This window comes from Pseudorasbora parva, chromosome 13, assembly GCF_024679245.1.
Source record: "Pseudorasbora parva isolate DD20220531a chromosome 13, ASM2467924v1, whole genome shotgun sequence".
NCBI classification, from domain to species: domain Eukaryota; kingdom Metazoa; phylum Chordata; class Actinopteri; order Cypriniformes; family Gobionidae; genus Pseudorasbora; species Pseudorasbora parva.
In genome coordinates, this window is record NC_090184.1 from 21,067,793 (window position 1) to 21,093,616 (window position 25,824).

Genomic DNA, 25,824 nt, shown 5'->3' on the forward strand with positions numbered 1-25,824 from the left:
ATTCGTGCTCAGTGCAGTATGATAGGGTGCACGGCTACAGGAGAGGAGAGGGGTTGTCCCAGGGCTTACATTAGGAATCTACTAAACTGCACACATTAGAAAAGAGAAGGGGTGGGGGTAAGGGGGTCAGGGGTCCAATTCTGACCGTGCAACAATGGCCTTATAGCTTCTTATGACTTACAGTAGGAGTCAATGAAAGACGAACATTATAAATGGACAACACCCAGAGAAACAACTGAAGATACCAGCTGTGCCTGTCTAATGCACTGACAGCAGTGGACCAATCACAGCTCTCTGAGCAGCGCTAATTGTATTACTGTGAACTGATGCACAAAAATATGAGATGCTAAGTCCAGGTCATGAGAATTACAGGGCTGTTTTGATGAGTGGTTTTGTGCCTTGTCTGTGCACGTGTGTGAATGCAAATTTCTGCAGATGCAATGTCAATTTAACATTATTTTAGTGTGAAATTACTACATCAAATGTCATTCTTGAATACATATTTTAATAATTATTATTTGTTTTCTAAAAAATACAATATATATATATATATATATATATATATATATATATATATATATATATATATATATATATATATATATATATATACATACACACACACACTATACATGTTAAATAATGTTTAAATAGTTTAATATTTAAAAAATAAATACTAAAATATTTAAATTACAAAAAGTAAATATTATATATTATTAAACAGAGCTATACATATAAATAAAATATTAATAAAACATTTAATTGTAAATGTAATTTATAATTACTACATAAAAATGCAATAAAAAAAAGTCTACACCTACAGTAAACTCTGTAATAGATTTTCTTCCATCTGAGCAATTAGAGCCAATGCATAATTTCATGTTATTTTTTTCTGTTGTTGTTGTTGTAAATGCTCGGTGTTAATGTGTGCCATATGTGTGTGTTTTATTCATACCAGGTGCACCAGTAATAAGGACCCGTGTCGTATGCATTAGACGAGGACAGTGTTGTTCGTTGTATCCTCTGTTGCTCACTTACGTGACAGATACTGAGCCGTTACGGAGTGAAATGAACACTCTTCTTCTGTTTGCCAAGCAAGTGAGGAAAAAAAAAACAATGCCATGATGTAATGCATCTCAATTGTCTTCACAATGAATATGAGAGAAAAAAAATCACCAAACTTTCAGTACAGAAAAACCTTGATGGGTCCTGATGATTGAGCAGAACACCCATCAGCAAATATATTTTCTTTTTTTCTTCTCTCTTTTTTTTTTTTACAGTCCATTGTACAATATCTACATCCTCAGATAAAATCATTCTCGAGACCTCTCTCTACATGTGTTTTGTGTCTCTCTCTAAGTTGATAGTCTTATATATCAGCAATATACAAAAACAATTATTCTGGAAACATATACAAAAGGATTTAAGGTGGTTGTTTTTTTTAAACTGGTCTCAATCCATTAAAGCACCTAAAAAGTTTCACGGTGGCATTCTGAAAGAAAAAGCATGCGGTTCTACAGTTCTACATGGTTCCAGTTCTCTGTACATCAAAACTATCTCCTCTATTATAAATTGATTTCACGTTTAAACACAGTTACATTCATAAAGCATCAATTGCAATGCTTCACTTGTGAATTATGTAAAAAATAATAAAGAGTCTTTTAGTGCTTCTTTTTCCATAAATAATAACAATAAACAACTAATAATCTGGCACGTCTCTTTGCGTGAATTCTTTTTTCAAACAATGCTGTATGAATATGCAATTTCATTAACAGTTCACATTTCTCCTCGAATGCTTCCGCAGAGCATCTGACATAAAAATAAAGGTTCCTCGGTCTTGTATTTAACGGTATGTCTCTGTGTTTAGTAAGCTGTCTTCATTTCGCTTTTGTTTTCTGTTTTCCTTCAATGATCCATCAAAAAAGCAACCGGCTGTCACACAACACAAACACAGACGGAGAAGAGGAAAAAAACAGCGGAGCAGGAAGGAGATTAAAAAAAGAGCGAATGGATGACAGAGGGCTAGTGTGAAACAGGATGTACCCTTTTGTTCTTTGTCCGGGACGGGTGGTCCTGGGGGTGACGGCTCGGGGTGTTGGTGAGGTAAACCTCCACGTCATCAGGCACTTCTTCAAGAAAGTTGGAGGGGACCAGACCCTTGTGTCCATTGAGCTCCCCCTGGATGGAAAACAGAGGAGATCACGCACCTATGGCTAAATCCGAGTGTGGCAGCTCACCAGTGTTCAAGGCTGGAAGTAGGAGTAACCTCAAAAATGAACGATCGTCATTAGGTGCTTTTTGAATGCTGGCCACTGAGGAAAACTCATTTGCAGAGTACTATAGTGTCTGGTGTGAATAATCTTCTTCTTCTTCTTCTTTTGGCTGTTCCCTTCAGGGGTTGCCACAGCGAATCATCTGCCTCCATCTAGTCCTATCCTCTGTATCCTCTTCTCTTAGACTGACTACCTTCATATCCTCCTTCCCTACATACATAAACCTCCTCTTTGGTCTTCCTCTTGACCTCCTGTCTGGCAGCTCTAACCTCAGCATCCTTTTACCAATATATTCATTCTCCCTCCTCTGAACATGTCCAAACCATCTCAACCTGGCCTCTCTAACTTTGTCCCCAAAACATCTCACGTGCTGTCCCTCTGATGTTCTCATTCCTGATCATATCCATCCTCATCACTCCCAAAGAGAACCTGAACATCTTCAGCTCTGCTACCTCTAGCTCTTCCTCCTGTCTTTTCCTCAGTGCAACTGTCTCCAAACCATACAACATCGCTGGTCTCACTACTGTTCTGTACACCTTTCCTTTCATTCTTGCTGGTACGCTTTTATCACACAACAGACCTGACACATTTCTCCACCCATTCCAACCTGCCTGCACATTCTTCTTCACTTCTTTTCCACACTCCCCATTGCTCTGGACTGTTGACCCTAAGTACTTAAAATTCTGCACCTTTTTTACCTCTTCTCCCTGTAACCTCACTGTTCCACTTGGTTCCCTCTCAATCACACACATGTATTCTGTCTTGCTGTGACTAACCTTCATTCCTCTTCTCTCCAGAGCAATCCTCCACCTCTCTAGACTTTCCTCCACCTGCTCCTTGCTCTCACTACAGATCACAATGTCATCCGCAAACATCATAGTCCATGGAGATTCCTGTCTGACCTCATCTGTCAGCCTGTCCATCACCACCACAAACAAGAAGGGGCTCAGAGCCAATCCTTGATGCAGTCCCACCTTCACCGTGAAGTCCCCTGTCTCACCTATGGCACACCTTACCACTGTCCTACTGCTCTCATACAGATCCTGCACCCTTCTCTGCCACTCCAGACCTCCTCATACAATACCACAGCTCCTCTCTTGGCACTCTGTCATATGCTTTCTCTAAATCTGCAAAGACACAATGCAGCTCTTTCTGGCCCTCTCTGTACTTCTCCATCAACATTCTCAAAGCAAATAATGCATCTGTAGAGCTCTTTCTTGGCATAAAACCATACTGCTGCTCACAAATGTCCACTTCTCCTCTTAGCCTTGCTTCCACTACTCTTTCCTGCAACTTCAGTGTATGGCGCATCAGCTTAATACCTCTGTAGTTTCCACAATTCTGCACATCTCCCTTGTTCTTAAAAATCGGCACCCAAACACATCTCCTCCATTCCTCAGGCATCCTCTCACTCTCTAAGACCTTGTTGAACAACCTAGTTAAAAACTCTACTGCCATGTCTCCTAGACACTTCCATACCTCCACTGGTATGTCATCAGGGCCAACTGCCTTTCCTCTCTTTATCCTCTTCAAAGCTCTCCTAACTTCACCTTTGCTAATACTTTCTACTTCCTGGTCAACAATATTTGCCTCTACAACTCTTCTCTCCCTGTCATTTTCCTCATTCATCAGTTCTTCAAAGTACTCCTTCCATCTTTCCCTCACCCTCCTGTCATCTGTCAGAACATTTCCATCTCTATCTTTAATCACTCTAACCTGCTACACATCCTTTCCATCTCTATCCCTCTGCCTCACCAACTAATACACATCCCTCTCACCTTCCTTACTATCTAACCTTGCATACATGTCCTCATACACTCTCTGTTTGGCCTTTGCCAACTCTATCTTAACCTCACGCTGTATCACCCTATATCTACTTGTCCTGTCTACTATATCTACCTGTCTACTTTCCTCCGTCCTCTCACTGTCCCACTTCTTCCTAGCTAACTTCTTCCTCTGGATACTCTCCTGGACTTCCTCATTCCACCACCAAGTCTCCTTGTCTTCTTTCCTCCTTCCAGATGACGCACCTAGCACCTTTCTACCCGTCTCCCTGATCACTTTGTCTGTAGTAGTCCAGTCATCTGGAAGCCCCTCCTGACCACCTAAAGCTTGTCTCAACTCCTCCCTGAAAACCACACAGGACTCTTCCTTTTCCAACTTCCACCACTTTGTCTTCTGTTCTGCTTTTACTCTCGTCATCTTCCTCACCACCAGATTCATATTACACACCACCATCCTATGCTGTCTAGCTACACTCTTACCTACCACTATTTTACAATTGCTAATTTCCATCAGATTACAGCGTCTACATAAGATATAGTCCACTTGTGTGCTCCATCCACCACTCTTATATGTCACCCTGTGTTCCTGCCTCTTCTGAAAGTACGTGTTCACCACAGCCATCTTCATACTTTTAGCAAAGTCTACCAACTTCTGTCCTTCTGGGTTCCTTTCCTGAAGACCAAACCTGCCCATCACTTCCTCATCCCCAATATTCCCTTCCCCAACATGTCCATTCAAATCTGCCCCTATCACTATCCTCTAACCTCTGGGAACAGTCTGCATCACTTCCTCCAACTCGCTCCAGAATCTGTCTTTCTCATCTTGCTTACAACCTCCGTGTGGAGCATAGGCACTAACAACATTCAACATCACACCTTCAATATCCAGCTTCAGACTCATCAACCTATCTGACACTCTCTTTACCTCCAGAACATTCTTCACAAACTCCTCCTTCAGGATCACTCCAACTCCATTCTTCTTCCTGTCCACACATTATAAAACAGTTTAAACCCTGCTCCAATGCTTCTAGCCTTGCTCCCTTTCCACCTGGTCTCCTGGACACACAGAATGTCAACATTCCTCCTCTGCATCATATCTAACAGTTCTCTGCCTTTACCTGTCATTGTACCAACATTCAAAGTCCCTACTTTCAGTCCTAAACTCCTGCCTTTCCTCTTCTCTCTCTGCCTACGGACACGCTTTTCTCCTCTCCTGGTTTGACTAACAGTAGCCCAATTTCCACCAGTGCCCTGTAGGTCAACAGCACTGATGGCGGTCGTTGTTAACCCGGGAAAACCCCCAACCGATCCGGTATGGAAGTCATATTCGTGATTCGCATAATGGATTTGGCAAAATGTTTACAAATGTTAACCCTCTCTATTTATCCGGGCTTGGGACCGGCACAAAAGGTACACTGGCGTGTGACCTCCTGTGGCTAGATGTGTCTGGTGTGAATAATCTACTCACATAATAAAAGCCATCCTCATCGATCTCGCCAAACACTGTGATCACATCACCGGCACAAAACGTCAGTTCAGCCTGAAGAACAGAAAGAGTAAAAGATGTAAGATTTCAGTCAACATTCAGAACGTCACAGAGCTCATTTAATATACAAACAGTTACAACCACAATGTAGATCTATCTATCTATCTATCTATCTATCTATCTATCTATCTATCTATCTATCTATCTATCTATCTATCTATCTATCTATCTATCTATCTATCTATCTATCTAATACATCTCCATCCATCCATCCATCCATCCATCCATCCATCCATCCATCCATCTATCTATCTATCTATCTATCTATCTATCTATCTATCTATCTATCTATCTATCTATCTATCTATCTATCTATCTATCTATCTATCTAATACATCTCCATCCATCCATCCACCCATCCATCCATCCATCCATCCATCCATCCATCCATCCATCCATCCATCCACCCACCCATCCATCCATCCATCCATCCATCCATCCATCCATCCATCTATCTATCTATCTATCTATCTATCTATCTATCTATCTATCTATCTATCTATCTATCTATCTATCTATCTATCTATCTATCTATCTATCTATCTTTCTATCTATCTATCTATCTATCTATCTATCTATCTATTTATCTATCTATCTATCTATCTATCTATCTATCTATCTAATACATCTCCATCCATCCATCCATCCATCCACCCACCCACCCACCCATCCATACATCCATCCATCTATGGAAATTAAATCTAATATTTTATAGCAACATTCTTTATTTTAGGTCCAAAATAACATCCACCAAACTAATGAAATACAAACACAGATCAACACTGGGCAAGGCAGGTCTTCTCGGTCAGACTGGGAGCTGTGTTCACAGTGTAACCCTTTACCTCCAGTCCAACAACAGCAAAAACCACACACAGAGGTCTCAGTGTCACAAATAACCATTCCATATTCCTTTAATAAGAACTCACTCACAGCAGATGAAATTTTATGACAGCCTGTCACAAAGCCTTCATAAATGCATTATAATGATTCATAATATCCAATAAATGCATGCATACACATTAGAATTCATTTAAAATCATATTTTATTCACTAAAGCATGACACTAATACTACCATCATGAAGTACAAGTCGTCCAGTTACGTTTATTCCTAAGAGAATCATTCATCAAGCATATTATGAAGGCTTTAAAAAACACATTCAGTACACAATGCAAATGTAATGTGCATGCATTATGATGTTTGGGCCCCGAAAGTGAGATGTCCACAAACAGTACATGTGCTGATGCAGTGCAGTGAGCTCCCTCAGCAGGAAATAAGAGTGTCATTTGGCACAGGCCCAGTGAGTGTAGACTCACTACTTCCTTCCACACTCACCTCCTCACTCTGCAAGCTGCCCCCATAGCGGGCCTGCGCGCCAGCGGCAATGCAAAGGTGACAGTAAGTGACAATGGGGTGTAAAAGACTTGAAAATACTACTACTAATAATAATATAGAATTGTTAGCAGATCTAATATTGTTTGTTTTCTGAGATTTTATTTAAATTGAACTGGACAAAATCAATGGGTGCTACTACCGAGGACACATTTCACCCAATTATGTGATTTTAAATGTATTGTTCTTAACACTGCTATTTATTTATTTCTGTTTCTTATGATTAAGATCTTATATAAGGTAAATTTACATTTTAAAATGAACACAAGTAAATATGTAAAACAAAAAAGCACAGCATGATTTTATGAAGGACAGCAGACCTGTTTGTCAGGATGGCAACATGAATCGCCCCAAATGTTATTCTATTTTGGATAAATTTAGATATTACCCACTGAATGCAGTTTCATTCATATTAATATTTATACTTTCCAAGCCAAAACAGCTACATTGGCTCAACCAGTAGCAGTTTGGGCTGTACTATTTGTTTTCCAACCAATGGCAGAACAGTGTTTTATTTTAACTAAATCTATTAAAATGTGTAACTTTCAACTAAAATTAAACTTTAGTACAATTAAGTATAATTTAAAACTAAAATTGCTAAAAATAAAACTGAAATAAAAAATACGGCTAAATAGAAATATTAAAAACTGAATAAAAATGTCAAGCGCACAAAAAAGAATAAAACTAAATAAAATTAATAAAAACTATAATAGTATATAGAAATACTAAAATAACACTGTGGCAGATAGGGGCAGTGTTTGGAAAATCAAATCATAAACGGCATTATAGTAATTAATGACAGAATTAAAAAATGTTTTGGGTGAACTATCTTTAAACAGAATTAAATACTTAGAGCTGCCATGTGCCATCTGAATGAACAATAACATAAAAAATACAAACCACATTGTAGCTGCAAAAGCAAAGACAGTAGGCTGAAAATGAATTTGGTGGCTATTACAGAGGCAGACATCCAGGCAATCCAGCGTAAAATCAAAGGCTTATGGGATGAGACCATAAGTGCAAGAAAGCCCAGACAAAAGGGACTCCATTAGTACCTCTACATCCACGTTAGGAGAGCTCTCTCGAGGATCATAGTCATATAGGGCCACCATCCTCCGCGTCGACACCGGATGCTGCCTTCCGCTTCTTTTGTTCCTCTCTGAGAAAAAATATGCAAGAATAGATAGATAAAACAAATAAGTTGTGGAGAGAAATAAAGCAAAAAAACCACAAAAACAAAGTACTATTTGATATTTAAAATGAATCACATATAAATATATAAAAAAGGAAAGCATGATTTATGAATGACATCAAGCCTGGTTGTCATGATGACAACAAGAAGTTGATGTTATTCATCTAATTTGATGGCCTCTTATGGATAAATTGCGAGTTGCATATTACCAACTTTCAAGGTGAAGTTTATTTTTTTTTGTTAAAGCTAGGTTAGGCAACTTCGGAGAGCCTAGCAATAGCAAGCTAGCTTTTAAAGCATACAATCCCCCTTCAGCTTCTACAAAGGCACGCCTCCTCCAAAAAACATATACCACAAGATATATCACAAGAGCTGTTAAATTACCTCATGTCCCAAAGCACATTACAATAATAATAATTAAAGCTGCAAGCAGCGATTAAAGGGCCCTTGCACCCGGTGGCTTCAGGAAAACAGGTGGGCGACATGCATTTAAGCGGTAAATATATAAGAAATATGGCAAAGTCACTTCAATGTGCCCCAAACTTTCACCACTTCTTACGCGTGCAAAGTTTCATGAGTTTTTGAGGATGTTTAGGCCCTCAAAAAAGCGATTAATTTGGGAGAAGAATTATAATAGGCTGAGCAATTCCAATAGGGTCCTCACACCATCGGTGCTTGAGCCCGAATGATTGTAAACAACTTAGAACGCTGACTTGTGCCACCTGACTGCTTCATTTTGGAGTTGAAAGTGTTGACATAGAAACCTCTCAGAGTAGAGCGCCACAGGTTGGCATCTTTTAATTATGGTAGTTACAGCATATAGTCGTTGTTGGTAGGCCTGACGCGATAGTCAATAAATCAATTAATCGCACGATAAAAAATATGAGCTTGATCATTTTTCCGGCTGCGATAATTTCCATTTGCATACTTGTTTGTCCCTCTCGTTGACTGCGCGCGCGCCTCGTTTGGGGAGATGTTTAAACTCGACGCACAGACCGAGTGCCGGTGTTATGAGGCGTCATGCTCGGCCAGCTTCTCCTGGAGCTCATGTTTTTTCGGTTGTGGAGCCGCACGGAAAGTTACAAAATTTGACGTGCACAGCGCCAAGCGAAATGGGGTCTCATGCACTCCGTGTTGACGTTATTTTTGCCGTGCCCACCCTCGCGCTCGTGCGGACGCGCAGAGCATAAACGAAGCTTAAAGCTACACTGAAGTTGGCAGTTTGATAATGCAAGTTAATTCTTCAATTCAATCTTTGTGTGCTAAAAAAGGCTCATAAGGTCCTGTAGAGATAGTAATACACATTCTCCTTTTTTTGCCAAATAAATGAAAAGCATGTCATCAATGTCTTCTCTGTTTCTGTAATCTCACCTAGCTTTCCTCAGAGATGGTCAAGTCAAATTGTTTGAGCATGATTACAAGATATAACTTTTTTAATGCTGTATCCTAAACTGCTGATAATTAAATTGTATATCATATGCTGAAGTACATTTCTGGAGTGAACCGTGAACCGTGCCAGCCCTAATATGCACCTCAACTGTTGCAGTTTTCATCCATTTTATTTATTGTTTTTGGTCGTTTGTTCATTTATTGTAATGATTAATTGATTAATTATTTATTTATTGATATTTTAAACGTTTTCCTTGTTTATTTACCTGTATTATTATGCCATTATCATTATTTTAGATGAAAATGGTCTCAGAACGACAATATTATCGTTTATCGCAATAATTTCTTGGCCAATTTATCGTTCAGCAAAATTTGTTATCGTGACAGGCCTAGTTGTTGGACAAACATTTTTGGTCCTGAGACTCACAGACAATATAAGCAATTTTTGTAATATTTAGACCACTTCTATTATTGATCGCTATTTGGATGTGAAGAGAGTTTCAACCAGAATTACAAAAAGTACTGGAAAACATTGCCTACCCTAGCTTTAAAGAGATTTCTACGGATTTTTGACTAATGTTTAGAAAAATAAAATGGCTTTTCAAATTCTACAAAATTATACAAGCAGCACTTTTTCTTTAATGGCTCAAAATAAACACAAATCATGATATGAAAACACAGAAGGCACATTTAGTAGTAAAATCTTTGCACTGTTCAAGCCATTGGACTCAAAAAAGCAGTCCAACTATCAAAACTCAAGGCAATGTTTCAGACAATACAATTATTTATACAAATTCTACAAAATGACACATGCAGTACTTTTTCCTCGAATGGCTCAAAATAAACACAAGTCATGATATGTAAAATAGAAGGCACATTTAGTAGTAAGTAGACAAGTTTGTGACAATGTCCACTATTCTGATCTGTGGGGTCCAAATTTCTTAGTCAACATTTCACATTTAAAATGGACAAAGTAAATGAGTGACACTGATCATGTGTGATCAGCTGTTCCAATTTCAATTAAAGTTAAAAATGCTCTAAAATACAAAACACAGACATTTTTAATAGTAGCTTCAGACTTTTGGACCGCACTTTTCAATCTGCATTATTCCCTGTGTGAAGTGTCAATGGAAACAGAAGAATAACATGACATTCAAGTGATGTAGGGAAACTTGGAGGTGAGCTGAGAAAAGGCACTTAAGTGAAAAAGAAAAGAAGGTTTTAATGAGAAAATTGAAGAAGAAAAGATGGGGGCACAAACCTCTCTTGGATTTCCGGGACCTGCGATTAATTGAACGGCCATCTTTGAACCTATTACAGTTTACTTGAGAAAAAAAAGAGACAGGAAAGCAAGAAAGAAATGGAAGAGAGAGAGGGCAAAGGATGAAGGCAAAGAAGGCACAGGATTTAAAGGAAAAAATCTGCCTTTGACATTCTGTTATATGACTTCTTTTGTTTTCCGCAGATAAAAGAAAGTCATATGGGTTTAGAACGACATGAACGATGACAGAACTTTAATTTTTTGGTGAACTATCTCTTTAAGGGATCTAAAATGAAAACTATGGAACAGGTAGAGAATTGGCAGACTAGCAACATGTTAATATGATGTGAAACAAATCAGAACAGAGGAAAAAAAAAGAGAAAAGGCACAGAGGGTATGGGAAGGGGTCAGCACAAACTACCTTTTATCTCATACCTATTTTCTCAATGGGCGTGTTGAGAGGAAGAAAGCCCTGTTTGAGCAGCTGGTCCATCATTTCATCATCATCCGTCTGGATCTCTGAGACCATGTTACAGGGGATGAGCCCCCTGCGGCCACAGACCTCTGCTCTATAGAATCCATCTGTGTCCTTCTCTCCAAACACCTGGACAACACAGCAGGGCCATAATTAAACTCATTTCATTGCATTTTTAATTACACTCGCTCTAATGTCCTCTACTCAATTTGGTACGGTAGCACTACTACTAATGTTTTCTATCTTGGATTATTCACTTATGCTTCTATACTTTTAATTTGCATAAGTGTCTGCTAATTAAATAAATGTAAATGGCCACTGAATTCAGAAGATAAAAATAAGTACATTGGAATAGACAGCAATGGACCAACTTTCACTAGAATAGAATAGAACAGAACTTACAACAAGCAATGCACAAGTTTTATTTATACAAACAAAATAATTATAAAGCCATATACATGTATAGATATAAAAGCATTATAAATAATATAAATATAAATAATAATTAAGCCATAAATATTTATACATGTAAAAATAAACAGTAAACAACACTGATATATACTCATTATATATTTCTACATTCATATTGAAAATATACATTTATAATCAAATAATCAGTATTTTTAATATTGGCAATTATATTAGTACAAAAACATAAACATTATGTTTTGATGCATCTCAGAATAGAAAAGTAATTCATAATATATATACACTGATCAGGCATAACATTATGACCTAATATTCTGTCAGTCCTCCTTTTCCTCCAAAAGGTGTGCTGTGATATCTGGCACCAAGATGTTAGGAGCAGATCCTTTAAGTCCTGTAAGTTGCAAGGTGGGGCCTCCATGGATAAGATATGTTTGTTAAGCACATGCCACAGATGCTCGACTGGATTGAGATCTGGGTAATTTGGAGGCCAAGTCAACACCTCAAACTCATTGATGTGCTCCTCAAACATTTCCTGAACCATTTTCGCTTTGTGGTAGGGCTCATTATCCTGCTAAAAGAGGCCACAGCCACCAGGGAATACTGTTTGTATGAAAGGGTGTACCTTGTCTTCAACAATGCTTAGGTAGGTGGTACGTGACAAAGTAACATCCACATGGATAGCAGGACTTTTTTCTAGCAGAACATTGCCCAAAGCATCACACTGCCTCTGCCGGCTTGCCTTCTTCCCATAGTGCATTCTGGTGCCACGTGTTCCCCCAGGTGAGTGACGCATACGCACCCGGCCAACCACGTGATAAAAGAAAACATGATTCATCAGACCATTGTTTTTGCCGGTTGACAGGGGTCAGCATTAACTGGTCTGCGGCCACACAGCCTCATAGGCAACAAAGTGCGATGCACTGTGTATTCTGACACCTTACTATCAGAAACAGCATTAACTTCTTGAGCAATCTGAGCTACAGTGATTTATCTGTTTGATCAGACCACACAGGCTAGGCTTCGCCCCCACATGCATCAATGAGCCTTGGCCGCCCATGTTGTCGGTTCACCGCTGTTCCTTCCTTGGACCACTTTTGATAGATACTGACCACTGCAGACCAGGAACACCTCACAAGGGCTGCAGTTTTGGAGATGCTCTGACCCAGTCGTCTAGCCATCACATTTTGGTCCCTGTCAAACTCACTCTTATTTCTTAAGTTTGCCCATTTATCCCAACTTTGAAAACAAAATGTTCAATTGCTGCCTAATAACAGGTGCCACCCACTAACAGGTGCTGTGATAAAGAGATAATCAGTTTTATTCACTTCACCTGTCATTATGTTATTCCCAATCGGTGTATATAGTTATGAAAGTACAATTTATAAATAAATAAATACTACGGCGACGACTGTTACTACTACTACTAATAATAATAATTAGCATTTCTGTATAGGTGCATCTCTAAAAAAAACACACAAAAAAACCTGTGGAATTAAATGGCGGTTGAGAATTGCTTGACATCAGTCAGTTCAGATCAAACCTTTATTATCTGGCCCTCCTTGAAGGGAAGTTCCTCTACAGCAGCATCAGGGTTGGGAGACATTGACAGGGGGTCATAGTCAAACATGGCCACAAATATTCGGGAGTCCTCTGGCTCTGACTCCTCATAGTAGTCCGGAGATCGCCGTTCTCGTCCTCCATAACCATCTGAAACACAGAAGAGGGCAAGCTTCTGCTATACACAGAAATCAAAGGACAGCTGAAGCCCAGCAAAGACCGTAACACATTTAGCCTAATCTATTTCTTCAGAAGCATCAGTCCACATCTGTGAAAGATAAACAATGTTAAACAATTATATAAAGCCTGCTTATACATTACTATATGATACACGGTTTCTTCTTAAAAAGAGGCAAAAAACATATATTAAAAACTTCTCAGGCTACTTCAGGGCATCGTGCTGATGACCCATACCAAGTTTCGTAACAAGTTTACAAGTTTAACATCAACAAGTTTAACATCATAAACACAATGACATGCTAATCACACCTGATACAAACACGTTCAGTAAAATGATCTGCTGCACAGCACACAAGTCATATGAGCATATTGGAAAAAGAAGTAAGAACACGTTTAATATGCCCATGCATGTTAAAAGAACAAGGGAAGGATAAAAACATTGCTGTTTTACTGTAAAAACATACAGAACTTTCCTGGACAGACATGCAGCAACTCACTCGTAGTACTTCACTGGAATGATCCACTACCAATCAAAATCATTCAAAATTAGGTATCGCAAAACACTTTTGTTATATTAAACCAATGGCTGTTAAGATAGTAGTGAAGAGTAGACCATGCCAGTTAATGAGAAGTGTAAATGGAGCTGACAGCAGTGAATCATGCAACCAGTTACTGATGAGAATATGCAGAACATTCACAAGAAGCATTTACAACCAGTTATCATAGACCTCTATGCAGGTTTTCACAGGGGTGAAGACATCTCTGCTCTTGTTGTTTGCAGTCACACAACATCAAATAGCAGAAATACACTCATGCAAATGAAACATCGAGGATCTCAAAGGAAAACTTTGGACTTGAAAACAAAGGAAAGCTCAGTAAACGATGGACGATGAGGAAAGAGAGGAGGAGAAGAGGGGTTCACAAACACTCTCTGGTGTTTTAGACCACACAATAAGCACAAAGAAAGGAGGGTCACTCTTAAACAGATCAAAACTTAACCCTAATTATGTTTAACTAAAATAAAGACAAATTAGCATGGAGGACAATAAAGGTAAAACTAATGTAGAAATTTTCTCGATTAAAACTTAATTTAACATATAAAGATAAATGTATATTAAAAAATAGCTCAGTAAATATTCTCATCCATACTGTCTTTCAAATGAAAGGTTCTCACATCATCCTCCTATAGTTAAGGCAGCTTCTTTTCTTTTTAAGATCAGCAATACAAGTAAAACTCTAGGGAACTGCTTTTAAGATTTGTAAGTTATTATATAATTACATGCCATGATAAAAGAGATGTAAATGTTTTTGTTTAAATACTGTAAATGTGTGTTGTTTGGGCTGTACAGCTGTCCCAATGTTCTTTTAGCGCTGGGACTACCACTAAAGAATGAACTTCTATGTAGTTATAAAAAATGCTTTATGAAAGCAACCTGTTTGTGTCCCTTCCAGGTATTCTTTTGTGAATTATATGAAAAAGTTTAATGTTTAAGGGCTTAGCATGGACATGACAGGAGTTTAAAGACTGGATATGACTTTAATTAGACAAGGTTAGTAAAGTGATACCACCACATTAATGTGATGTTACCGTAGATTATGTTTGATTTGTGTGACTTTACTTCTTAGAAAATGTGTTCTCTACCATTGATTCTAGTGAACTTTTTTGGGTCCACCAACAGCATGTCACAGAAGCAGTCAATAGAGTTTAACTTGTATTAAGTTAAGAAAAAATAAGTTTAAGGAAAAAAAAGAAAAAAGACCCCATGAAATCACTCAAAAAAAGGCAGTCTGCTTTGCTTTATTGATGTTTTTTTCTTATTGAAACGGGAAGATTTGTGTGGTGGAGAATGAGCTTACTAAATGTATAATATATATTCAGGGCCGGCGCTAGCCATTTGGGTGCCCTAAGCACAAATGCTTGGTGTTTTTTTTTTTTTTTTTTCTAATTGCACTTTCACCAACAGAAAATGACCGCATGACCGAACCTCTTGAAAATGACCGCATGCCATAGTACAACAACGAAAAATATTTATCTAAGCGGTCTAATTTGGCAAAATCACATCACGTTCAGTTGCAGGGTTTTTCTAAAGTTCAGACTGAGGCAGATAGACATTGTATTGAAGCGAAGAAATTACAATAGGGAACGTTCTGCACTAATAGCTATATGCACACGTGACACATCTGTAATGTACGGGGGGTCACCAGAGGGAGACTGGCACTGAGATTCAACTTTTTCTCGACAAATTTGGTCTAGGCCTATATTACTTTTGTATTGCTTTTGTATATTAACATGCTTGTAGAAATATTGTATTTGTTATTTATACTAGTAGCCTATTGTGATGATTTTTTCACGACCCAGATTTTTTGGTGCCCCCCCAAGCACTTGGTGCCCTACGCGCAGTGTGTGATGTGCGTGTGCGGAGCGCCGGCCCTGTATATATTTACACATTTACAGAGCAGGAAAAACACTGCTGCTGCCACAAAACATTTGACTATATTAATGCTAATTAATTACAAATTTATATAGGTTCACAAAGCTTAAACACAAGTTTAGCAAAAGCTTTATATTCTAAAGCTTGCATTTATATGTAAGCCTGTATTTTTATATTTAATTCAAATTTATATTAGGTATTATTTAAGTTAAACAAAAACTTTAATATTAATTGTCAAAAATATAATTACTTATGTGTAATGCATTAAGGATATTATATATATATATATATATATATATATATATATATATATATATATATATATATATATATATATATATATATATATATATATATATATATATATATATAAACTATGAGCCAGATTTACTAACAGCTTGCGAAAGTGCAAACCCTTCTTTGATGTTAAAAAAACCCTTAAATTCAGCACAAATCAAATTAGCATTGAAAAGGCATGGACAGGGTTATTTTTGTGGCTGAACTTATTTCGGACGCTAAATTTATGGGAGGTTATTTAAACGAATCATGCAAAGTTATTTACTAGGTTTGTGCACAAAAAAAGCATGTATTAAACCAGAAGCTAACTGGCAGATTGCGGAATTATTATGGAAATGATACGGCAGAGTCTATGTTCTTTAATTTGCGCGTCATCAGTAGATCATGAGCAGAACTTCCATCTATGCTTCTTTGAAATTGCTAAATTATCAGCAGCAAAAGCCCCAGCGAATGTCTCTAAAATCCTCTCACTGTGAACTGCTTTAATTTCTAGTCAATATCCAACTTTATTCCATCAGATATATGTCATTACTCACAGCTGATTGCTCCAGTTATGCTTTACAATCTCTTAGCCATAATAAAAATCTTGCTTTGGAGCAGGTTAGCCATGTATAGTAAGTTACCATGTCTAGTCCATCTTGTTGAACCCCCCCAAAAGTCTGTTTGCTCAAACTAAACTCAAACTTACCTGGGTAGCCACTAAAACATCTTTACGTGGGCCCCTCAATGCAAACAGACAAAGACTAAAAGCCACACAACTCTCACCTTGATTTCATGGGGTTGTTAAACAAGATACTCTTGTTATAATCTGATTCATGAGGTCAAATTGTTCTGGTGAGTTTTGTTAGATTTTCTTTTTCATGGAGGAGCCACGCCACATACCATATCGGCGCTCAGTTCGCTGTGGGGGCCATTTCCTGCGGTGGGCTACATTGGTATAGTAAACATCGTCCTTGATAGGTGAGAGGTTCCCCTCACTCCCCTCACTGTTATTCTCCACGGTGATCTCTAAGGAAACACCAATCAGAGCATTACAGCCACACACCCTCTACTCAGCCTGTGAGTTATGGATTATGATGTTTTCAAGGCTCTCTAGATGTGTTTTAGGATCAGAAATGCCATTCTAATGCATTAGAGTCGAAATGACACTGATTTTAAAACAGTGTTGAAAGCCATTGGGACTTGAGTTGCTCGAGAGTAAAACAGCAATGTTCATGATGATGATGCATTTCTAGGTGATAGTGTGTGCGCCCTATTAGGAGTACCATCTGTATACTAGAATAAAGCCATTAAATAACCCCCCCTTTTAGTATTTGTGAATCTGAAACAGGATGAATGGCAGAGGCCAAGCAAAAGTGATTGGGTACATCTAGGGACTCCCAGGGTCTATAGGCCTATATATAACTGTCATCATGACGTACTGTAAGGAAAACAGGAACACACAATAGGAGTCTCTATGAAATACACTAAAGGAAGGGAGAAAGAGTCCAAACATACGACCTCACTAACCAATGGAAGGAACTGTCATTGGTCTTCTCTGAGCGGGTGGACAGCCATGACTCGTCCTACGGCCAGAATGGTCCAGTCGATCCGAGCGTCCCGTTGAGGGAGAGCTCCCTAAAATCTTCAAAAGCAAATATCAAAATGTTAATCAAAGCCTGTGGTGCCTTAAAAATAGATATCCTATTAAAAAAAGATTCCCATCAACCCCAAAATGGAAAAAAAACTGATTTTTTAAGAGAACGAGATTCTAGTCCCAAGTGAAATCAAAACAAGGAGGATGAACCCGCCAAAACATTTAACATAAACAATTGAAACAAACTCTGACAACAACATGAGCAGGGTTTTGGCAGAAATCAGATGCTTAGCTAAAGACCATTTTGGTTTTTGTTCTGCTCCTTTTTAGTTAATATGGGAGAGTTTTAATGTAGTTTATGTGATATGAGCTTTTTAAATAATATGAATCTACATTGTGGTCTGTCTACACTCTTAAGGTTTTAAGTACATTCAAGTGTAAATAAAACTATTCATAGGTGCTGCAAATCTGTATATGGATAGTCAGGACCTTAAACACCACAGACATACAGGGAGAGATTTCCCCCAAATATTCAGAATAATGGTTGATTTTCCAATCACTGATTCTTGAATTTGTCATTTGGTCCTCCTAAATATTCAGTAATATTAGGGCAGTAGTGCACAAACCATAGTGTATGATCAGATATCAGTAGCAAACAACAATGAGAGGCAAAACACACCAAAAAACTGATGTATCTTTGCTGCTCAATTCAGAGAAATGCGAACGAGATATCTGTTCAAGCCAATGCACAGTGCAGCACAACTAACTGGATTGTGACAGTTAGCCTGGTGCAAGTCAGTTTTAACTGTGCAGCACAATTCTGAATGGTTAGCTCTTCATGGTTGAAACTAACGTGTACCATGTGTACTTGTACCACACTGTTTATTAGCAGCTGAATGTGCAGATTTATCCTTATTTTGGTGTATCCGGCTTCTTATAATCTTTAAACCAGTGTTACTCAACCCCGTTTCTGGAGGCACCTCAACAAAACACATTTTTGAACTCTTCCTAATCAAACACACTTAAATCAACTCATTAGTTCATTATTAGAAACTCCAAGACATCAAATGAATGGGTCAGATAATGGAGACATTCAAAACGTGTACTGATGGGGTTCCTCCAGGGACAGGGTTGGGAAACACTGATTTAAACTGCTTCGAAGTTGGACTCTAAAATCTAAGTTGGAGGACTGTGGAAACATTGTCATGTGATTTGTGACTCTTCTTACAACAGAAACAAGAAACACTCAGAAATGGCCTTTAGGTAATCAAAACAAACCTACACATTAAAAAATCTCACTCAACACTCTAGGAATCAAATAAAGTCACATGAGATCTAAAACAAATCAAGAAAGTCAAGAAAGATCTTACAAGCAAAAATCCCCCCAAAACAATAGCAATATCAAAAGGTGAAATCAAACAATAACATAAAAAGTTAAGCAACATCTAGCGAAATAGACCAAACAAAAAAGTGAAACGAGAAGAACCAAACCAAATGAACCAATGACAGACTGGGTGGAACACCATGAACAGAAGAATGGTTTTATTGCTTATCTATGGGAACACAAAGCAGTTGGTAGATGAGAAGAGGGCGGAAGGGTGAGAGGAGGGGTAGGAGACACACACCAGGGGTTCATCCATTGCCCTGTTGAGTCTGGCCACAGAGTAGGCCCTAATGTCCCTGTGATAGGTCCTGCCAACCTCGCTCAGCCTGCCCTCGCTCCGGAACCTGCGTTGGGGATGGTGATGGTGCGGATGATAGTGGTAATGGTGGTACGACTCCCGCATGCTCCTTGTCTCCGGAATGGCGTCCAGGAAGTCCTCCTCCACACTGCACTGGCGGGTCAGTGTCCTTTTCCTGCCAAGAGCCAGAGCACGGCGCTCCACTGGCCCTTCACTGTGAATCACCCGCATGTTGGGGCCAGAACCCACTCTCAGCGGGCTGCCCCCTGTGTACGAGTGGTAGGCTCCGCGGTACCCAAGTGGACCCTCTTCCTCACTCCCGCAGTCTAGTCCACTGTCTGGGCTCTTACTGGTCTGCCTGCTACTGCTGCTGCTCCAGCACTGCGGCCGCTCCTCTATGGAGGTGTAGCGAGGAGAGGAGCGCTGCCTCTGCAGCCTGCGGATGCACTTACTTGGGGAGAGGTGGTTCGGCTGCCGAGAGTCCTGGTGGTATGGCCTTGGGCTCCTGCATGGAGTGCCCGGACGAGCCTCCTCGAAACGCAGCCGCTGGCCCATGACCTCCATCCCAGTGTCAGGATCCTCCTCGGCAACCTCCGGGATACTGTGGAGGCGCTTGTGGGAGCGCAAGGAGCGCTGTCGTACCACCTCCCGCTGCAAGTCCCAACTGTCCCGTTCCACTGCTAGGTCCTGACGCCTGTAATACGCCTTTTAGAGGCCGAAGAGGGTGATGTACGAGGAAGGAGCCAAAGTTTCAGTTAGTTTTGGATGTTTTTCAATTAGTAAAAATCGGGATCATTTTGGCGGGTTTTGTTTGATGGTGTTAGAACAGGCAGAGAAGATAAAACAGTGTGCAAATAGAGAACATAATGGGAAAAGAAAGACAAAATAAAGACAGAATTAGTTTTCGGAGATCATGGTCGAATGTAGGGCATGCAGTCTCATTCCATGACGGACATGGCATGCGACGGAAGGGAATCTGTAGGAGGAAAATGTCAGGAAATGCAAACCATACAGAAAATGAGAACCGGAGAGTATCACATATGCAGGGTTCATTGAGACAATCCACTAACAAAGCACAGTCCAACAACAACAACAACAAAAAATCTACAGATAAGAATTCAGAACACATAACATTAGAAATTAATAACAGGCAATCAAAGGATCAAGACTGACAAATCTACGGACTATACATGGAAAAAAAACAAACAACAAAAAACAAAATGGAGATTCGTCTGCCAAGCAAAAAGTGAATTGTGTTCAAAAGTAGACCAGTAACCTGGAATGGAAATTTAAAAATATATATTATTAAAAATATAAAAATATATTTTCTAATGATTTCAAATTGTGTATGAAAATTGTGATTGGCGGTTTAAAATGTCTATATCCTGATTAGCAGATATTTTGCGATTAAGTGGTAATAGTTATAGCAGCATATTTAAAAAAAAATATATATATTTTTTTTAATTTGAGATCAACAATGCTGCAAATATATTTTTCTGTATCAAACTAAATTGCATGGAGGCAAAACGTATCCAAAAAGAAAAAATATAAGGTGTTGGCTTTCATACCACAATCCCAATGTCCGCTCAGGTCTCCAAAAAGATAACTCAAAACAAAAATGACAAAAACTTAAATATAATATACCATTTATTGCTTCATATATTCAATACATAGTGTATTCTTTTTGTAACCCTTTCTGCATTATACTTATTTATATTAATATATATATATATATTTTGAAAGAAATCTTAACAATATTAGACATTTTCATGAAAGGACAGATATTCACAAGATAGTAAAATTACACTGAGAGTAAAGTAAAACTTAACAGAAGTGTAACCATGAGACAAACATAATCAAAAGTGAATAACTGTTTCATTTAAGCATACTCTACTTAAATGAGATTCCCAAAATGCCCTTGGAATGATATGTGCATTTTTACCTGATCAAGCAGAAGCTAATTTGACACTTTAAATTTATGTAATACTCATACATACAGTACACAAACAAACCCTGTCTTTGTTTAATAATAATCACAAACACATAAAACCATGGCATTATATTTCAAGAGGTGAACACTTCAGGCAAGGCAAACAAATACACAACGTATATATATCTGCACATATGTGATTGTCATAAGCAATAAATCGAAGAATCTGCTAAATAATCCTGTCAATTCCAAGTAACAAGAGCCACTTCTACTATATAGAGTAATCCAAATAGATCGTATTATACTAGATACAAATGCATAGTGATGCAGTACTTAAAACTGAACAACACAGTTTGTAACACCTGGAGAGCATAAAGCATATCAGATCGTCTACTCATGCATTGCGTGGGCAGCCTCAGGTCAAGCCATTCAGATGTATTGGGCTTTGTATGACTGGACAGGCTTATACAAAGCTGGCTAAATGACTGGATGATGTCGAAGTTCGATAGTGCAAAGCGGCCCGCTTTTAGGACGCAGGAGAGACTGAGGATGGGGTGACCTGTCGCTCAAGCTTTGTGTACAACATCAGAGGTCTAACACCCCCCGTTTTATATTCAAAATCACAAAAACACACAAAAAAACAGCGCTAGTCATATTCAGGACAAATCCAAGGAGTTACTTTATAACAAAAATACGCTTACCTCTAAAAAAACGCCTTAACCAAAGTGCAGTTGGCCTTAAAAATCAATTCTATAAGGTTGAAGTGCCAACCAGCTAGTACCACCCCCTCGGAGGAGCCCTACAGACCACGGCATACTCCATCCCCCTTCGTCTGTCCCAGCCTCTAGCCTGCGGCCCTGTGGCCCACGCCCAAGACAGACGGCGGCCGGTAGGGTGTCTGTTCCATACCTTAAGCGTGTTGTGTGAGTTGATGCTGCGGCGGCGGCCTTCTTCCAGCTGCATCTCCGAGTAGAGCTCCTCCTCATCCTCCTCCATGATGTCAGACAGATCGGAGCCCCGACTGCTCTCGGTGTAGTACTCCTCACTTTGGCTGTATTGATGATGCTGGAGGTACAGACACAAAGAGTTCTTCATAATATAACAAAACCAGGAAGAAATCTTCAAAACTCAACGGAGACCTCACTATGGCCCTCATTTATCAAAAGTGCGTACACCAAATTTCCAGCGTACACCTTGTGTACACCCAAACGCACGGTGACTTTGAGATTTATCAATATGGACGTTGGCGTACGGCACGCTCAAATCCTACGCCAGCTCAGGAGGTGGTGTACGCACGTTTCAGTTAGTGGGAAAATGCGCAGAAAAACAATTCCTAACACCACAAAACTCACTGACAAGATAAGCTATATGACCCACTGTTAAAAACCACAACAACAACATTCAGTGTTTATTTTTGTGCAACATGAATGTCAATGTTTAATTTGTGTGACTTTACCAAAGTGTTTGATTTGTAGGCATATGTATTCCTCCAGTCGCGAGCCTGTGCTCTTTATCTGACGTTTCAGGCCCACCTGGCCCGGCAGCTGCGCACGGACTGGGACTAAAATAATTCAGACTGACAAAATAATAAAAATGACCTTCTTTTAAATAATAATAAAATCAATAAAAACGACATTCTTCTTCTAAATAACAAGCGTCATTAAGAATAATAATCATAATATTAAGAAGAATCTTACAAATTGTCATGTAATTATTAATGTGAATGAATGGTAGGCTACTCCACATCACATCATCATCACTATTGTACACCCCAATACATGTGCCGTGATACGAAATTAAATGCTAATTGTTTCAAAACGTGCTGTAAATAATGCATTGTGATGGTAATTTATCATCCAAACAGCTATTTAAACTGCTGGAGTGCGCTTCTCAACCTCCACACTATTAAGAGTAGTCGTAATTTGGGTCCATATTTAGTTTTTGTAGGTGCCTTTAATCCCACTCTTTAAACTCCCAAATAAAACAATTTCAGTTTTTTTTTCCACTTCCCTGGTGATGGTCTTGATGGGCGCGTCTCAATCATCTCACTAGTTCAGTAGTCAGGGCACTGATCAGGGAGTCAGCCCATTGACTTATGTCCTAATCAGTGCCCTGACTAGTGAGATGATTGAGCGCGCCCGATCTCCACGTCGGAGAAGTTTCGCTTCTTTGCAGTCTTCCGTGTCTCCATGGCGTAAAATGAGGGCGTGGGGGAGGCGGAGACTTGAATATATAGGGGCGTGTTATTCTAATGACGATCAGTTTCAGCCGCCACATTTATCAAGGGCAGGTATTGCGTACACCTGGATTGCAGAGGTGCGCACAGCTTCATAAATCAGGCGATGAGAGGAGTGTAAGCATAATCTTACGCCAACATATACGCCCGTTTCTACGCAAGATTGATAAATGAGGGCCTATATCTCTGGCCCATCATTTTGTACTTCACTCTTAATTGGAGTGAAAAATCTGTCTTTGTTTTTCTATGTGATTAGTTTTGTTTGATTTGCTTGGATTTATATTAGTTTTTTTAATATTTTCATACATTGCCCTAGCCTGGTTCTACCAGACTCTCCTACATTTCATTTATACAGAAAGTCTGGCCACTCTCCATTGACAAGCGTTAACTTCCTTGAAGGTGGGTACTCTGTTGAAGTTTAAAACTATTGGATCTGCAATAACCAATCGCTAACATTTGGTCGTCATCTCAAACTGTCATCTCAAAACAGAAAATCTGAGAATATACCGCAATCCCAGACAGAGTACTGAAGGAAAAAAAAAATCGAGCCAAAGTTTTCTCTGTTCCTTTGTAAAGCAAATTTGAAGTCTTGACATGTGCTATATAAATACAAATGAGTATTATTATTATTATTACTATTATTATTATTAAATAATAAAACAGCACACATAAAAAAGAAAAAAGAAATAAAGCAAATAAAAGAAATAAAAGAAACAAATAAATAAGCATGTGGTGACCTCATTTGGGGCACTTGCAAAATTGTATGAATGTGCACCCCCTGACATATTTTGCCCCCCTCCCCATATTGCAACATCTTACAGCATACAGGTATTGGAATGGCATTTCACTAATGTTAACAGAGAAAAAACTATATAATTCAACAAACTTATTAAAGTATAAATAAACTGAAATGCCTATTTCTTGTGTTAGTATAAGAGTGACAATAGGGACAGTGCATGACGATTCTGTCTGCTGGCCCAAAACTCCCAGAAAAGTTTCCCTGTGAAATAACAGAGATGAAGCACTTTAAAGTTGAGAAGATTGTTGTTCCTAAGACTCACATTTCTGCCCAGCTCAGAACCTCTGAGAAACTCGTCTACAGAAGCTCCTCTTCGCCTGACATGGGGGGAATCGTACCCGTCCTCTTCCTCATCTGAGTTTAATGAGTGTGAAGTGTTACCCTTATCACTGAAGATGTTCCTCCTCTCCACCTGAAACAGATCACAACTATCAAGTAAGGGTTTCAAATTGCATGCTTTTCACTCACTTTATATAAGTATGTATATATACACACACACACACACACACACACACACACACACACACACACACACACACACACACACACACACACACACACACACACACACATTAAGGGTAGTAAAATATACTATGGCTAAGAAGATATACAAAACACTAAAAGTTCATAGAGACTTAGTTGGAAGCTTTATTCATAAGATTAAAATTTGTTGCACCAGAAAACCTTTGAGGGTGTGGAAGAAAAAGCACAGTATCAGTATCATTAAGGAGAAACAAATCTTTGATCAGATCAACTGAAAATAACCCTCAATTTACTGCCAAAGACTTGCAAGATGACCTGATGAAAGGAGGGAAAAAAAAGGAGGTGACCGAATGACACTTTTGAACAAGAACCAACTTGAATATGCTAAATTAAATGCTGCATTTGGATAGACCTGAGGAGTTCTGGAAGAATGTTTAATGAAGTGATGTGACCAAACTGGAATTTTTGACCCATGGTTCTGCGGTTCTATGTCTGGTGCCAAAAAAGAAAAGCATATGAGCAGAAAAACACATTCTCCATGGCCAAACATGGAGGTGGTCCAGTCTTGTTATGGGGGAGCTTTGCTGTCGCAGGAAGTGTAAATCTTGAATGTATGAAGGACATCATGAATTCTTTGAAGTATCAGAGACTGAAGTGCAGAGACAGAAGATTGATGGTCAATAGATCAGTAGATCAAATCTACGGCAGCTTGGTTAAGGAATCAGTTGTAGAAAGTTCCTGCACGGCCTTCAGAACAGTCAGTCTTCAGATTTAAATCTCCTTTAAAATATTTGGTGGAATTTGAAGAAAGCAGTGGTAACGTGAAATCCAAAGATTATCAGTGAACTGGAATCTTTTTCAAGCGAGGAATGGGCCAAGATTGCAGTAGAGAGGTAACAGAAGCTAATAAGC

At 38.9% G+C, this 25,824-nt stretch overlaps 1 protein-coding gene across 38 annotated transcripts in view; it reads right to left on the reverse strand.

Annotated features, from left to right (window-relative positions):
* Positions 1-25,824, reverse strand: part of rimbp2b (RIMS binding protein 2b) — a 200,214-nt gene that overhangs the window by 2,840 nt on the left and 171,550 nt on the right. For 13 of the 38 annotated variants that reach the window (XR_010897537.1, XM_067413427.1, XM_067413437.1 and 10 more), the window contains 12 exons: positions 24,692-24,841; positions 22,304-22,459; positions 19,408-20,169; positions 17,716-17,830; positions 17,089-17,214; positions 13,281-13,447; positions 11,272-11,440; positions 10,837-10,899; positions 8,050-8,153; positions 6,938-6,970; positions 5,526-5,597; positions 2,044-2,178 (listed from right to left, as the gene is read on the reverse strand). Coding sequence is in view for 30 of the 38 variants with exons in the window: in XM_067413427.1 (XP_067269528.1) it covers positions 2,044-2,178; positions 5,526-5,597; positions 6,938-6,970; positions 8,050-8,153; positions 10,837-10,899; positions 11,272-11,440; positions 13,281-13,447; positions 17,089-17,214; positions 17,716-17,830; positions 19,408-20,169; positions 22,304-22,459; positions 24,692-24,841 (2,052 nt within the window). In the remaining 8 variants the exon portion in view is untranslated. Of the gene's footprint in view, positions 1-816; positions 1,933-2,043; positions 2,179-5,525; positions 5,598-6,937; positions 6,971-8,049; positions 8,154-10,836; positions 10,900-11,271; positions 11,441-13,280; positions 13,448-17,088; positions 17,215-17,715; positions 17,831-19,407; positions 20,170-22,303; positions 22,460-24,691; positions 24,842-25,824 lie in introns of those variants that run through there. The other 25 variants (XR_010897538.1, XR_010897536.1, XM_067413446.1 and 22 more) reach the window with 18 other exon arrangements.